Source organism: Aythya ferina, assembly GCF_964211825.1.
Source record: "Aythya ferina genome assembly, chromosome: 3".
Lineage (NCBI taxonomy): Eukaryota > Metazoa > Chordata > Aves > Anseriformes > Anatidae > Aythya > Aythya ferina.
Genome location: NC_140298.1, coordinates 94,961,532 through 94,977,600, shown reverse-complemented (window position 1 = coordinate 94,977,600; position 16,069 = coordinate 94,961,532). Strand labels below are relative to the sequence as shown.

Here is a 16,069-nt window from a genome sequence, read left to right as displayed (position 1 = left end):
ACCCACACTTCAAACCTTCTAATCTCGATGCATACTTGCTATCAAAACTCCCTTAAGGCCTTTTAGAGCACCACCTGACAGTCACCTGGACATTATAACCCTTCTGTACTTACTGATATAACTATTTCCTGACACATATTTGGAAGGGGATGCTTTGCCTGCCAAGTAAAATCAGAAATCATACATGGAAATGCATCACAAGGGCTGTGAGAACTCCTGGCTGGCCCAGCAGTGATACACAATGCTTTCTGTTTGCAGCTCTCAAACCCCTGCTTCCACGACTTTCACGACTAATCTAATGTAAACATCAAGCTCGAGTTGTGAACTGTAAATCCACTGCTAGAATTTATCAGTCTTTGTGCTGTGCTATTCAGTCATGTTTTCTGACTTTGTGTAGGATGCCATCCAGCAGTACTTACTGAACTCAGCTGCTTCGATGCCAGAGGCTCAGACTCACCACGACACAGATTTTGGAGCTGCTGGGTCCAAGCTGGCAGCAACTTCTTTTTGTACAGAAGTCTGTGAGTATAGGAAAACGGGCTGCCAAAGCACAGGAAAGCTTGTGCGGTGCTTTCCAGCACACTGTAAGTGGATTTGTGGGCTTCCCAGTCTTTGGTTACTTTGGCATTCACAGAAGAGCTGTTGCTAGCCGCAGTGACAATGAATGTAATCCTCTGTTGGGATTTGTGATTAAATCTGAAACAGCATTACCCGAGAATGTTTGTAATTCTACAGAATCTGATTAGACAAATCCTGCAGGGACTCATTGAGCAATTATGCATGTTCTCAGTATTTTTTAAGATCAAATCTTAATCCCCTAAAGAAAAATGATTTCTAGTTTCCGTGCAAGACGCTATTTCTTTGTGCAGCATGTTTTGTGGTTTGTGTGTATTGTGCCACAACAATCTACTCGAGATAACTGCAGACAACAGTCAACCAGAACGCACTCGAGCACTGATTTAGTTATTACTGAGTACCAGTCTCTCACTCTCAAGTGACGCTTGACCTGTGATTAGTGGGGATATAAAAGGACTTTTTTCACACCTTCTGGTTTTCCTACCACATCTCTTCCTGCTTTGGAAAAGCTTCAGCCAACTTATCCTTGCTCAGACCCAGCTCGAACTAGTGGAGGTACATAACTGCAGTTCTCCAAGTTATAAAGACAGACGTGTGACAGGATATATTGAGCCTGCTGCCCTCTTGGCATCCCACCACACAGTCCTTGTGGTGCCTTCAGGATGGACTGAAAGCAGAAACATGGCAGAGTAATTGCAGCTGTGTTTGAGAGACACCAAAGGCCAACACTTGTCCACTATTCTAATTTATGTTCCTGTGATTAGCCTCCTATCTCAGTAATCCCTCTCCAAATCTAATTACAACAAGCTGGTAGAGTGACCACTGTACTTCTCTATAAGCTGTATTATATACAGCTTAAAAGTTCCACAAAAGAAAATTAGCCAAAAGAATGTAAAGAAGCATTAAGCCAAGAAGGCAACAAGAAAGAAACCAAAACGTTTCATGATCTGAGTGCTGTAGTGAATATATTTCATTTATGCAAACAGCTTTAGAAACAACTGCTACTCTTGCCTCTGGAAACATTTGACTAAACCTTCAAAGTTGTCTTCACACACAGAAGATCTGCCATTAATTTTAATGAGAAAAGAAGAAAGCTTCAGACAGCTGCCAACGATTCCGAGTAACCCACAGAGTATCTTGCCAACAGAGGGACCGACTGAATGGGCATCCTTGAAGAATTTAATTTAAGCTCATCAAAAGATTTAGCCTCCAGCTAGAAAAAGGGAAACAAATTCACAGTTCACACATTTTTACATTTAACTTCAGCTCTTCGTTTACAGACTTTGCACATGTTTTTTATCCACAGTGAAGTTCAGAGAGCTGCGGCCTAGCTGAAAGCATCAGTATGCCCATGAGAGCTTTGACTCTGAAAGCCAAGTGTGTGGGGCTTCACCCAGCCTTTGTAATTCATCGTTTTGCCAGACTCCTTTATAGTTCACTTTTCTCCCTGTTTTTAACTAGTTTATCTGCAAGGGAAGCACACCTTGCCACTGTAAGGAAGGCAGACACCATGGATCCTTGTGTCTAGCTGGGGCTCTTGTCCCAAAGCAAACCAAACCCTAGACGTCACTCTTCTCCGGCTAGAACATGATGCATGAGGAGAAAAAAGCCTGCCACTTGGCTCCCTCCTGCAGAGAGGGGTGTACAACATGGTTTCAGTGGCCTAAACCCTCCGAACAGCAAGAGTCTGTCCAGCTCACAGAAGTGTGGTGGACACCTCACCAGGAGAGGGACAAGAGCTTGGCCGAGAAGATTGTGAAGTGAAAGCTGTAAATCCCTCCACATATACAACAAGCCTAGGAAAAAGTTAAATGCATTCAAATGGCAAATAAATTCTACATACAAAATTAATAATATTCAAGTGCAACAGGTCTACCTCTGAGCCAAAAAAAAAACCTGTTCTTTACCAGCTTCCTTCAACTACTAACCTGCAGGATACTGCAACTACAGAATATTTCCACATCAGTTTCACTCCATGGCCTTGTCTTCTAAGAGGGAGGCCTTCACCAGCAGCTCGCTGTCAGGACAGTACCTAGAATAGCCTTGCTTCATTTGTCAGGATTACTTCTCATAGCTGGCTACTGGAGAAATGTCAGGCTTTCAAAATTCTTAATGCTGCTTCTGTAAATATGACTGCAAACAAGACCTTGAATCACCCTCAACTGGGGAAGAGCCAAACCACTCTCCCCACACGAAGCCAAATAGTTGTTACTGGACTTGCCCGGCAGCAACATGAAAGCTAATAGTCCTCTGAAAATGGGCGAGCATGTCTAAAGCTGTGTTTGAGTGCTAGAGTTCATGGAGTTTTATTTGACCATAATTGCATGTATTCTTCCTGCAGAGAACTCGCTACTTAAGCCTGAAGAAACACCCGTCCAGCAACTCTTCAGCAGCAGCAACGCTACGAGCTGAGGAGGACTTAAGCTGATGCAAGTCCCACAGGGTATCATTGTCCAAATACACACCTGGGCAGCAGCCAGTTTCCCAGTATCAGCTCCCCTCCCAGCACACAACTAACACCGTTATGCCAGGTACACCAGGAACAAAGCCTGGCTAACATTTGGGCAAAAGCCTTTGCTCCAGAGTGTAGTTACTCAGGTGCTTTTAGCATACCAACTATTTGCCATGAGGCACATCTGTATGTAAATACAGAAGTAGGAATTTGGTCTCGCAGCTCGGTAAGGTCAGACATGAGGTGCTGAGCAGGCTGAGATTCTAAACCAGAGGAAGATGTGTCAAAAAGACTTACCTGAAAAGGAGCTGCTTTTGAGAGGAAAGTGGGCAAGTTTGCATGCTCTCTGCCCTGTCCATCCTCCTGGGAAGATCAGCCCTGTGCACTCACCTTTTACCTGGGCTTCTGATCGCCTGCCTCCGGCTAGACCTGATCACAAATGAGTCACTGGAGACACAGCAGAGTCCTGGATGACTCACAGCCGACCCTTCTTCCTAGAATAAAATCTTAGTGATGCTTTCTTCCCTAGCAGTGCCTTCACTGGGCAGCCACTGCCACAAGGATCTGGAGCAATTGCTGGAGTCACCTTATAATGCCAGCTCTCTTTATGCATACTTCACCCCTGGCCTGGAGCTTTTAAGAAAGATCTAAGGTTTTCCTGACTTTTCTTGGCTTTTGCTAACTATTCCCAGAAGCCACTAGAACATTTAATTCACATCTCCTCACGTAGTACGCCTCACATATTTACGTACACAATAAATAAAAAGGCAACCTTTCCTCTCAAGAGCCTCAAATAAAACAAAACTCATTTCACCAGTTATTAAACTACATCATAGCAAGAAAACATAATTCCTGATACATTTATTGGTCAGTTAATGCATCATTAACATGCCACATATCATTAAAATAACAGCCTACAGAAGAATAAAGTTTTAATAACCTGACTGCTCATCAAAAGACCTCTACCACAAGTATTCAGTGCTAAAGTGCAAAAAGTAGGTTCTTCCGTAAGCATGCGTATTTGCAATATATGTAGAGTTTTTTTAAACACAGCTATTTTCTCACCACTGCTGTCATAAAACGTGGAGCCACAGTAATAACCAGATCATGATGCACCTTTAATGAAAGGTTTACTGGCCCACAAAGGGCAGCCTAACCCCCGAGGGAGTGAACTTAGGAGGAAAACAACTCTGGGATCACAGCAGAAGCTATCTTCCCCATTTCTCATCAGCAAATCTCCAAACTGCTCACTGGCACAATGCAGAGCACTCCCGTGTTCATGGGATTACAATGGCTATTTTATGTTGTAAAACTTCTTTTTTTTTTTTTTTAAATCTGCTACTCAAACTTATTTTCTGAAATGCTTAATTTTGATCAAGCAGACTCAAAGTGGCTAATCCAATAACCAAAGCAGTCTGCAGCTCTCCATGAAACCAACCTACAGAAATTGTGCACTAAAAACCAGTAACAATAACAACAAAAAAAAACAAACAGCATAACCAATGTTCATTACACTGAGTTTATACAAACCTGAAGTACTTTCATACCACACTAAGATGACCACAGATACAGAAGAGGATGCAGCACTCCTCATCCCAGGCAACCCAAGCAGCCCCCATGAAGTGCTGCTGCCCACTGCCCTCCCGCTTGCCGACATCAGGGCTGCAGATTTTCTTCTTTTGCATGTGATAGAACGCAACTAGAGGATGTCCTGCGCTGCACATACCACAAACCAGGAAGCTGGGTTATTGAAAACTAAATTTAGAGGTCATAACTCTTTGCATGCGTCTCCAGAACAAGATGTGGCACATTAGAGAACAAGGTGCCTCCTCTTTGACCGCTGCACTGCGTCATATCTGAGGTAAGACTGTAAAAGATTAGGATAACGTTTAGATTTCTGTAGCAAGAGCAAATTTATGGCACTCACAGAATTTTAGATTTAAGACAAAAAGGCACAAGTGTTTTCGGCACAACTATTTTCTAATCCACACAAGCTAGATGTTTTAATAGACTAACAGCAAACCATTTCTCCAACTGTGAAGCAAGACGTTGCAAGCTTCCAAGTTTCCTCTTGCATCACAAAGAGAGAAAAAAATAAAAACAAAAAAATCCTTCCTGTACTCATCCTTCCTACTCAGCTTTTCTAACACTATTAACTAAAACAATGCATCTGCACAGCACGAAGAGGAAGTCCCGTGGCAAAAGCGAAATTATGCTGAAGCAATAGACAGTAACTCCATGACAAGATTATAACAATTCATTTGACATCCACAAAAGGCAGGAAGTTCACTGTGAACAGAGTATTTCTCTATCTGAAATACAACCAGCGGATAATTAAAATTCCTCTTATTGAGATCCGCGATTGCAGAGGAGGATATCAATGCATATCACAGGGCTTGGTCACTATTTATGACAAATTACAGTTTGTTTACGGAAAATAAGCGATTAAAAACCCTTCCAAAATGTTTTCCATGAATTGCAAAATTAGCTTTAGTTTACAGTGGGATGCTTTTTCTATTTGCTGCAACATTCAGTCTAGTTCAGCCCAATACCAGTAGGATTACACTAATAAACTTTATGAAAGCAATTCCAAACGAATAGAGAGTAGTTTATAGAAGAAAAGTAAAAGCAGAAGCATACCATGAGCAGAAACAAGGACTGGAAAAGAGGTAAGGCAAAGGACCTATAGATATATCTGCATTTTCATCTGCTAGGATTTGAGTTGAGAATTGCTTTTGCTTTCCTATCAGCGTGGGGTAAAGAAAATATCACGATGTACAAATTTTTTTTATTTTTGTTTTTAGTAGTCAGGGACAGCTTCCCAAATCCCAGCCCCTTCCTGTTGCTCTGGAGCTAAACTTCTCAGATGTTTTCTCTCTAAATCTAAACTTCTATGTTTTCTTCAGCATAATGGCCCTAGACTTGTGGATATTAAGTATTTTGCAGTTTTCTTCCTGTTTGTTTGCTCCCCTTTTTTGCAGTCTGAGCAGTTTTAAGCCCAGGACAGGCCACTCTAGCAATACCAGGTATAAAGAAACTTAATAGAAACCCATGCTTAGAAGTTAGTAATTTCCATAAATACAACCACTAAAAAGAGGTCATCACTTCATGCATGTTTTGAGAGCTGGAGGCTTTAGGTTCAGTTCCCTTTAGGTATTTCCCACAGGACTAAGGCAGGGCAGAGATGTAGTACAACAACTATCAGCCGACACATCCATTGTAGCCGCACCTGCTGCTTGTTCTAAAATAAAGGAAGCACAAATTATTTGTAAACAAACAATGTCAGCCTCCCTTTATCTAGTCAAAGCTCGAAGTGTGATCAGGCAGGCACATGAGGGATAACCAAATGGCTCACAAGTGCTGCCCTTCCTCACGCGGTGGGCACATTGGGTAGGACAGCCACCATCCAGAGGCATCCAGACAGGCCGCATCTGGCAGGGGGCCATCGCGGGGAATTTCTGCATGAAAGAAATTGAAAAATGTATTCCGTGGGGGGAATTTTGCTGGGGGAGGGGGGAGACCAGAAGCCATTGCCTTAAAGTGACAAGGGCTCAATGTAAAACAATATATATACTATTATCTAAGTGGCTATGGACATATATCTTCCAGCATGTGGATATAAAAAAAAATGTTTTGAATAAAAAACATGATAAACTGTATGCTTGTCATCCACCTAAGTGTCCACCTTAGCTTTAAAGCTATCATTTGGCATCCTATTCCACAGGACACCCAGACTTCGTAAAGTAATTATCTTAAAAGGACATCTGCTGCTTTTCTGCTCCACTAGCTTACCCAAATTTTTTGTAAAATGAGAGAAGCTGAATGCTTTTCCTGCACACCGTGATGCTCTCTGAACCTGTTCCTTTGAACAGTCAGTGTCTTTTCTTGTCTCCACCTGAATTCCTCTTTGCATTCACTTTTGAGCAAGTGTGTCTCTCTCTAGGCCTCTTTATTGTCTTTTAGTAGCCAAAACTTCACCTGTGTGTTTTAGGGACAGGAGCTGTACTTATTTCCTGCAGTAGGTGAGCTAGATTCATCACTGTTAAGAACACCCTGGACTGCTCCTGGATTTACAGGAGTAACAGACATCAAACAGGAGCCTCAGTGTGTGTGCGTCTGAACCCCACACCACGTCCTTCAGTGGCAACAAGTATTTCACCAGTCTGAAAATCCACGGGCTGTGATGCAGTGTCACTGAACACTGCTGTTGCTGCCCTGAAAAACACATACAGGCTGTGAACAACAGCAAGACGTTAATGCTGTAGCTAGGTCCCTGGGAAAAATATCATTCAGAAGGAAAAGGAGCTCTTCTCACAGCCCAGGCTTTCCTTAGGAAAAAGGAGAAAACTTTAAAGATTGTCTGACCAGGAGGAATACGTGTGGGTCACTGTGGTAAGAGGCCTTTGGTTTCTCTTCTTGCAGCGTCTGAGAAAGGCTGCTTTGCTGCTTGCATTAGGAAGTGCTGAGCAGCAAGTGGTCATTTTTTTCTAATCCATCACACGGTATAATTAAAAAAAAAACTAATGAACAAGGAGCAGAGTAAATCAAAAGTAAGAAGAAAGATAAGGAAAGAGTACAGATCAAAAGAACATAAAAGAAAGGACTGAGAAAGAAACAAATGCAGAAAGAAAAAAAGAAAAAAAGTCAGGAAGATTTCAGCTTGCAAGCAGCAGTGGCACATTTTTCACGATGCCTCATGGAATTCAGCATCAAACCCATTTTAAAGATGGCCAAACTTCACCTTAATTTTCCACGAAGACAACAGCTCTCTACAAGCTGAAGATGCCTGTTATGCTCCGTGCCCCAGCGCTGGCAGTAGCCAGCCCCATGCCACAGCAGGGTCATTACGTCCAACTGCACTGAACAAGGCCGGGCAAGTCAGATTGCCCTTTAATCCACATACACTTTCAAATAAAGCCATGTTCTGCCCATGCTTGCTTTCTACAACCCTCCTTCTGAGGGGATCTCCCTCTAGCATATTTTTCTCAACACTTCCACAAGCCGAAGCAGCTCTCCCTTCCTCTCTACAGTATTTGCTCCCTTCAACTTCTCTTTTCCAACTCTTCTGCCCAGTCCAGACAGGGACTCAGCCTGCAGAGCAGTCAACCTGTCCCTTTTAGCAGTTAAACAGAGTAGAAAAACTTAAAGCATCCCATACATGTATTCGTGTGTGTGCCTGCACATGTGCACATTGATGTCCTTGCAGACTCACGTGCGCATACAGCACAAAGGATGGAGCTGAGTTAGCCGAGAGCCTCCCATTCCACTTGCCTGATCCCAGCATCCGCATTAAGCTGCAAAGGGAAATTTAAGCAACATCCGTCAGCTGCAGGAATGCAATCAGCAGACACGAGGTGCTGTGCAGCACAGGAGGTTTGCTGTGCACGAGCACCCGAGCCAGTTTTTCAGCAGAAAAGCTGGAAAGCAACAGCATAAACTTTGCCTTACTCTCAAAAGCTCCAAACAAAACAGTTTTTACCATAAAAGGTACCACTAACATCCGCCAAGCATCCCCAACTAGTTGTTTTACGTAGTACCTGCTACCTCTGCTGGACTTGTAAAACAGAGCCCTGAAAAGGTTTAAATTTTTTTTTTCATTTGCTGCATGAGGAAAAAAAAAAATTAAAAGACAATCTAATGACTCCTTACTCTGGAAACCCACAGATGAGCAGACACTGCTGTGTGGGAAACAAAGATGGAAACACGAGGAAAATGTGCAACAGTACTGGCAGACCTATTTGCTGCCCAACTTTCGTGGGCATTAAGGCATGGATAGCTAGGTGGGGTTTGATGAGGGATAATAAAATAGCCCAGTATTTTGTATTTCCCACAGCCAGGAGAAGCCAAGCATAAAGAGGGAGGCCAACGATCAGTCTGAAACTAAATGAGGCAGAAGGATGATTAAGAGGCAGAGGACCTTCACCTGCAAACGTGGGTTCAAAGAGACCTTTAGGAAGATTTTTTAAGCAAGTCTTATTCTGTGCTACACTTGTGGCTTTTTTATAAAAAACACAAAGAACTGTTGCAAGAACTTTGTGGTTATAGAAAACAGTCCAAAACATAGAGACCCCCCCAGAAAACAGGATTGTTTTGGTAAACCCCTTGGTTCTCCTACTACAAGGCATTACAAGGGCACTAGCTAGACAATCTTTAAAATAATGACATTACAGTAGAAGACAAACTCAGCAGGCATGATGAAAGTTGGGTTTTCCTCCTAACAGTCATTAAAAACAAAGTAAAACAAGGTACCTTTTGCCAAACCTGGTCTCAGTAACGTCTTGGGAATACAAAAGTAATTTTCTTTACCCTGATTTCATCGCTACCATTATGTGAGGCCTGTCATCTTCATTCTTGATTTCTATCTTCAAGAGTTTTTCAGACAAGAGCAAACCCTCGGGCTATGACTACACACAAGAAGGTCGAAGGGCACAGAAGGCTTTTTAATGAAAATTGTCCAGCTAGTCAGCTGAATCATCTAAGCGGCATATAAATGTGGCTATCTAATAACTAGCTATTTGCAAGAAAAACGAAAAATGAGTTTACGGTTTTCCCCACTACCTACAGCACAGCTGAGCAAGTTGTAGAGAGGGGTATGTTTCTGTGCTCGCAGAGCAGCAGACAGGCAACAAGCCTCTGCTATGCTAATACACTCCTAAACGCTGTTACATAAAAAATTGCACAATAAGGCAGAATAAAGATAAATTGCCACACCTAAGATTAGTATCATTTGCTAAAGTAATGCGTAGATTATGAGCCCAGTTACTCGAACTTCTGAGTGTTCACAGTCGCTTTGAACGTGGCTCCAAGCTCCTCGTGTAGTGTGGCAGGCAGCAAATCATGCTGCCCCTAAAATTTCGCCCTATCACCCCGGGCAGGACAAAACGTGAGTCTCGTTAAAGAGCACCACGCTTTACCGTGCAGAAATGCTTCAGTAAGCTCTCTGCCACGGCTGGGATGAGGTTTGCAGGGTGCAGCCCTGCCATACGGCCAGGCTCACCAACAACGAGCTGCTGCTGCAAGGGGCACTCTTACTCGCCCCTTTCCTCCACAAGTTCCCGTTACTTTCCCTACGTTAACTTGCTGGATCTCGCAGGGGAACAGCGGAGGCTGTGCCGAGGAAAAAAAGCCAGCCTAAAAAGCTGGATGGGGGCACAGCTTTCGGCTGGTTTGGCTCCTCGAAGCAGGAACCCCAAGGAGAGGAGGGGAGCTGAGCCGAGCCAGCTTGCTTGCAGATCAACCTGGGCTTCATGATGAAACCCTCCAGCTAACTCTCAGAGCCACAGGGACACCGTCAGCTCCGGTTTTATTCCCGATCCCATGTGTGTGCGTGGCTGTCAGCCCAACTTCACAGCTGTGTACTGAAGGATCCCAAACCCACACCGCGCCGGCTGCGAGACCCTACAGCACGCAGCGGCCACCCCACAGCGCAACTCCCCTCACAGGGCAGCTTCTTATGGCGCAAAGCCCCCAAAACCTCACTTTCTCCTCTGGAGAGCGGCTCCTTGGCTCGGGTGCGTGCCCCGCTGATGTCCCGCAGCCTGTCGGTGGGACGGGGCATGTCGGCGACAGGGCATGTCGGGGGGCAGCGAGCGAGGCCCCAGCTCTCCCCGCCAGGCTCTATCGCGACAGGCCAAGCCTCCCCGGCTCCGATAACGCCAACAACAGCGTTAATCGCGGCTCTTCCCTCCCTCCCCCCCGCATTATTTCGGCGTTTTACAGCCCCGCGGCCCCCCCGCGGCACCTGCGCGGTGCCGGAGGAAGAGGCAGGGAGGAAGAGGAAGGCGGGGGGGATGAAGGAAGGAAGGAGGGAGGGAGGGAAGGAGGGAGGGGGTGCCGCTCACCTCGTCGCCCCACTTGAGGACGTCCTTGTGGCGGTCGCGCAGGGCGCGGTAGATGTGCAGGAACTGCAGGATGCCGTGCTTCCGCACGTGCTCGGCGTGCCGCCGCGTCTCCTCCCAGCTCAGCGGCGAGCCCTGCGACAGCAGCCCCATGCCGGGCCGGGCAGGGTGGCAGGGACAGGGATAGGGCCGGGGACGGGGACAGGAGCAGGGCTGCGGGGCGAGGGGCAGCGGCAGAAGAAGCGGCGGCGGCGGCCAGCCCGTGCCCGGCGCCACACGTGATGGCGGCGTCGGGCCGTGACTCAGCACTTGGCGCCGCTCGCTCCGCCCCGCAATGCCGGGCCGGGCCGGGCGTGGTGCTGCTGCTGCTGCTGCTGCCGCTGCTCGGAGTACCACGGCTCGGCTGCTGCTGGGGCCTCGGATGGGCCAGAGGGGGGTGGTGGGGTGGGTTAATTGCGGTTGTTTGGTCTGGAGGGGGATTAAAGGTGTTTGGAAGCGAGGCTTGTGCGTGCGGTCTCTCTGCTAGAGGGTGGGCGGCGGGGGGGTGAGGGAGGTGGAGGGGCTGGGTGGCTAGGGGCAGGGGGAAGGCAGAGCAGCCAGGCCGGGCCTGGCACGAATGGAAGCCGAAAAGACAAAAAATGGGTGAACGGCCACCCCCTGCTGCAGGGGTGAGCTTCTGCACCGACACGCTTCGTCAATATAGTCCCTAATGCTACAGCCAAGTGGCCTCAGTGAGTGCCTCAGTGAGGCACTCGAGTCCTCTTGAGACATACACGCATACATATTTCAGATTTAGAATGAGATTCCTCTTGAGACACATGTATATATTTCAGATTTAGAATGAGATTCCAGCTTGTTACACGCTTAACATGCTCAGATGCACGGTCTGATTTTCAGATGGTGCTGTGTGGAGTCGGGAGTTGGACTCGATGAGCCTTGCGGGTCCTTTCCAGCTCGGGATATTCTGTGCTCCCTGTGTCTGCGGTATCAGAGAACGCGATAAATAATGGTATATTCAGGTGATCCTCCAGTTAATGGGCTTTTCTCAGGCTGCAAAGTGGAGTATGGCCAGCACATGTTAGCACAGCTGGGCCTGGGGAAAATTTCTTCCTCAGTACCAAATCCAGCCATCACCGTGAGCCTGGATATGTGAGCAAGGGGGGTCAGCCAGGAATGTAGAGCTGTGTGTAGGCAGGAAGACATCTTCTGGGTGTCACCTTGGCCAGGCTGATGTTCCTGATGAAAAAGGATGCTTCTGTGGTAAAGGGGCTACCAACTGTCCTAGCTCAGTGTCCCAACTAAGAGCTCCTAAAATGTGGACAGTGTACAGAAAGCTGTTACATATTTTTTAGAGATCAGAGCATACCTCTGAAAAGAAAAAAAAAAAAGAAAAAAGTGCATACAGATGTTTTGAATGGATTGAATGAGACTCAGACACCTCACCTTCCCAAGCCATTTCTGGTCAGGCTGCAGCACCCAAGTGAGCTGTGACTGCACCCTCTTGTGCCAAGAAGAGGCCTGGCTATGACGAGGCTAAAAATAAGTTCATTATCTGAGAGCTGCCTTGAAGGGAACCTGAACAATATTCATCTCAGCAAAGAGGAAGGAGGGAAATGTCATGTTGGGTATTTTAGATTTGATACAAAATAGAAGAAGGGCTGTATCAGTGTTATTGAGAGTGTTTTCTAAATGATGAGACAGAAAAAAGGAACGGAATGTTACATGAAGAGAAAGACTTGCTTCTGAGAAGAGTGTCCTTTATGGGTACCATTAAAAAGTGAGGGCTATAAGCAAGTCTGCAAAGGGAAATTCATTCTGCCTGAGCCCTAGTTTTTCCTTTTATTTACACAGCTATTTCTTCGTAGGCCTTTGAGAAAAGCATGGCTGGTATGCAGTAGGATTGCATAGTTAAAGGTCTGAGGATTAGTAGAATATTTAAAATGTGGTACAGCCTACTAATGGATTAATTATATTATTAGATATTTCATTAACTGAATGACTATCGACAAAAATTGCCTAATTGTCTTTATTCCAGGATACGAGGTACCTCAAGGATAGTACAGGCTCCCAACACATTAAAGTAATAAATCTAAAATGCATTAGTGGAAAGTAGAAAACAGTAAAGTAAACCCACTTCAATTTAAAATGTTTTGTGTCTTGGGTTATTTTTTAATGACTAAACTTTGCATAAAAAGGGCAGCATTGGCAAAACCATTACAACAAGAACAGCTGTGACCACTATAATTACAATTTCAGGTTTCATTTCTAATGCACCAGTTTTATGACTTTTTTAAAACTCATGGTTTTGGCTAAGATTTTCATTGCTGATCTCTAACTTGAAAACAATTCTGTTGCTGGTACAGTTGCAGATCTGGAGAAGGCCTGTTGAGTTTGAAGGAAAAGAATACAATCTTTTCCTTCAGCTAAAAAAAAAACACAAATTTCTCATTTCTGAAAAAATAGGAAGTAAAAAAATCTTACAATTGGCAACAGAAGCCTGATGAGGAGTATCCCTCATGTGAAAGGCAACTTCTACTTTATTTTTGGTCTGAGAGGACAAAGAGACTTTATGCACTGCCCTGTGTGTTTGAGGCCAATTGCACCAAAGGATGAAGATTCACATGTCAGTGCCACCATGCTGCCACCTGGTCTTATTTTTTCCATAACTTTAAGGTTCAAATGGAGCACCTGAGGACTGTGCTGCTGAGAGGGAAGTCTGTGAAAGAATTGGGTATTTGTTATGATCCCAAGGTGCTTTGAGTGCACTGCTGTGTATTATTGACTGTAATTGTTCTGTACGTTTCCAGCAACATACACAAATTTTCCAAACTACAGTCAGCTTTATGATAATACAGGGTGCAATTAAGCAGTGTCTTCATCTCTTCAGCTGACCGCTAATGCTACTCTTCGTCCTGAAATTCAAGAGCACATTTTCAGTGGCTGTCTCTCCACAGTTATTTATGTTATGCTAATTCTTGAGTTATTTCAGTATCACTATCCACTTTCTTTTTCCCCTCATTCTTGTGCGCCTTATCAGCTATCAAGCTAGTACACTGTTTATAACAGAAAACCCAGATACTTTCCTTCTGCACCAGTAAAACTGATAAAAATGTAAACTCCTTTCTCACATTGTAATCTTTGGCCTAACAGTGTGACAAATCTGCTTTGTTTATGAGGTGTTTACTGTCTTCAGCTGAAGCTCTTTTTTCCTTCAGTTCTAAAAGTACGTGTTCCAGCAGCATTGGGGTATATGTAGCCTTTTTTCTTTGTAGGGGACTGTGGCATGGAGGAGGAGTACAAGCTATTCTAATGCTGATGGCATCACATGCAGAAGTATTCATTTATGCATAGCATAAAACATGACTTCAAGACACACAAGCATTGTGTAATATTTGCATATGTCCATAACGTTGTATAATTATTTCCAGTACAGTTAATATGATGTATAATTGCTTTCAGGGCACATACTATGAAAAAATAAAGCTTTTCCAGCCATCCACTGTTGTAGATGGTGTGATGAGTTTAGCTCAGAACTAACATCCCCAACCCCAAGACATGACTGCTTTCGCTGGACAGTCCAAAGGAAAATCTTTTGGATTCATCTTTGAAATAAATTGTTTGCTAGAAAAGTATTTCATGGAGAAGAAATACTTCCTCCTGAAAAAAACATCCTTTACCTAAACTTAGCAACATGGAATTTTTATAAGGCAGACTCAGTCCAAATTCCACTTTAAGCCTTCCCTTTGCTCCAAGAAGATCTGTTTTATAACTGGGCCAAACCACTTTATTTGTTCCTTGTCTCTTGAGCAGCTGCTTTTCAGCCCCAGCTAGGGACTATTCCCAGTTCCCGAAACTGTATCTACTGACCGCACAGCAAATTACCATTTGTTTGGTAAATGTGACCAGGGAGTGTGACTTTAGTGCATTTTTAATGTTTTATTTATTTATTTATTTATTTGTTGATATTTAATTTGTTTGTTTTACTTTGGGCTCACATGAAGCAATTAGAATTGCTCTAATCAAATTACATGTCCCGTTAAATAAATATCATCTGTTCCTTTTTGTTCTCCTTGCTCTGATTTAGAACAGAAACTTGATGGAGGAGCCTTGCCTTGTATGAAAAGGAACACAAATTGATTGCATCCAGTTGTAAAAAGGAAATATTTATCTTTTTTCCAGAGATGGAAAAATCACTTCCAGGTGAGATTCAGGTGCTTGTTTATGATAGCATGATAGCATTGATGCAGCATAACACCTGTGTTAGAAAAAAAAAAAAAAAAGTACTGAAGTTACAAAATCATGAGTGATCTTACTTATCCTTGCCTTGAAAACCATTAGAAAAGCATTCTAAAACTAAATTCTACACAAATTTAGGTATTAGAGATATGGAAGAGTTTTCCAGTTAAAGTAGTTGAGGAAAACAGCCCATGAATTTTTAAGTTGGAGATGATAAGGTTGTTGGAAGGGGATGTATGGCCTGGTACGTGCAATAGCGAGGAGTTGGCCTTAGCGTTTATATGTTCCTGTCTTCCTAGAAACTCCCTAGAGTACAACCCACTTCATCTTTTGGGTATCTGCTAAGTTGTTGAATCAGCTGCCACGTAATCTAAACAAAGTAGCTTGGCGCTTCAAGAATATACCTACAGGGAGAGATGAAATGCTCATGGGTGAGACCAGTCATAGAATCACAGACTAGTTTGGGTTGGAAGGGACCTTCAGTTGAGTTCCAACCCCCTGCCATGGGCAGGGTTGCCACCCCCTGGACCAGGTTGCTCAAAGAACCATCCCTCAGAATGCTTCTTTTTACCAGCTGTCACTAGACATAACAAGTAAAAAGTAGATGTCTTGTGATGAGGCTGATATTACAGGGAACAAAGAAACACATGGTTTTCTTCATGAATCATCAGAAAATTTTTAGAGTAGCGTTGTTCAAAGTGATTATCAAGTTGACATTTCTGAATCTCGTGTTATTCTGTGAATGCAATGAAGGGTTCAACCGGAACAATCCACTTTCAGAGTTTTAGAATAATATCTTTGGTAGGAAAAAAAAATCATTGTCTTTTTTGATGCAAATTTATGCTTTCAGGTCTATAATTTACAATGTGCACCTGTGTCACTCAGGTGAGCAGCAGATATGGTAATTGCCTTCTTTCGAGCTAGGAGATCTCCAGGCATTTCATCAAGCACTGGAGAGACCTGTGCT

The 16,069-nt window shown here is 44.1% G+C and overlaps 1 protein-coding gene and 2 long non-coding RNA genes across 6 annotated transcripts in view; 1 reads left to right on the top strand and 2 right to left on the bottom strand.

Moving 5' to 3' along the window:
- GCLC (glutamate-cysteine ligase catalytic subunit) overlaps nt 1-11,169 on the bottom strand; it is a 32,116-nt gene extending 20,947 nt beyond the window's left edge. For 2 of the 4 annotated variants that reach the window (XM_084515970.1, XM_084515971.1), the window contains exon 1: nt 10,870-11,168. In XM_084515970.1, the coding sequence (XP_084372096.1) occupies nt 10,870-11,019 (150 nt within the window). In that variant the 5' untranslated portion in view covers nt 11,020-11,168. Of the gene's footprint in view, nt 1-4,558; nt 4,896-10,869 lie in introns of all 4 variants that reach the window. The other 2 variants (XM_084515972.1, XM_084515973.1) reach the window with 2 other exon arrangements.
- Nucleotides 6,136-7,135, bottom strand: LOC311435210. Its single transcript, XR_014691997.1, has 3 exons — nt 7,007-7,135; nt 6,384-6,486; nt 6,136-6,269 (listed from the first exon to the last, which is right to left on the bottom strand). It is a non-coding gene; the product is annotated as an uncharacterized lncRNA (long non-coding RNA).
- A 594-nt stretch (nt 11,170-11,763) lies between the features above and the next one.
- LOC311435208 lies at nt 11,764-14,360 on the top strand. The gene is made up of 2 exons (XR_014691996.1): nt 11,764-11,885; nt 13,230-14,360. It is a non-coding gene; the product is annotated as an uncharacterized lncRNA (long non-coding RNA).
- Nucleotides 14,361-16,069: the final 1,709 nt, after the last annotated feature.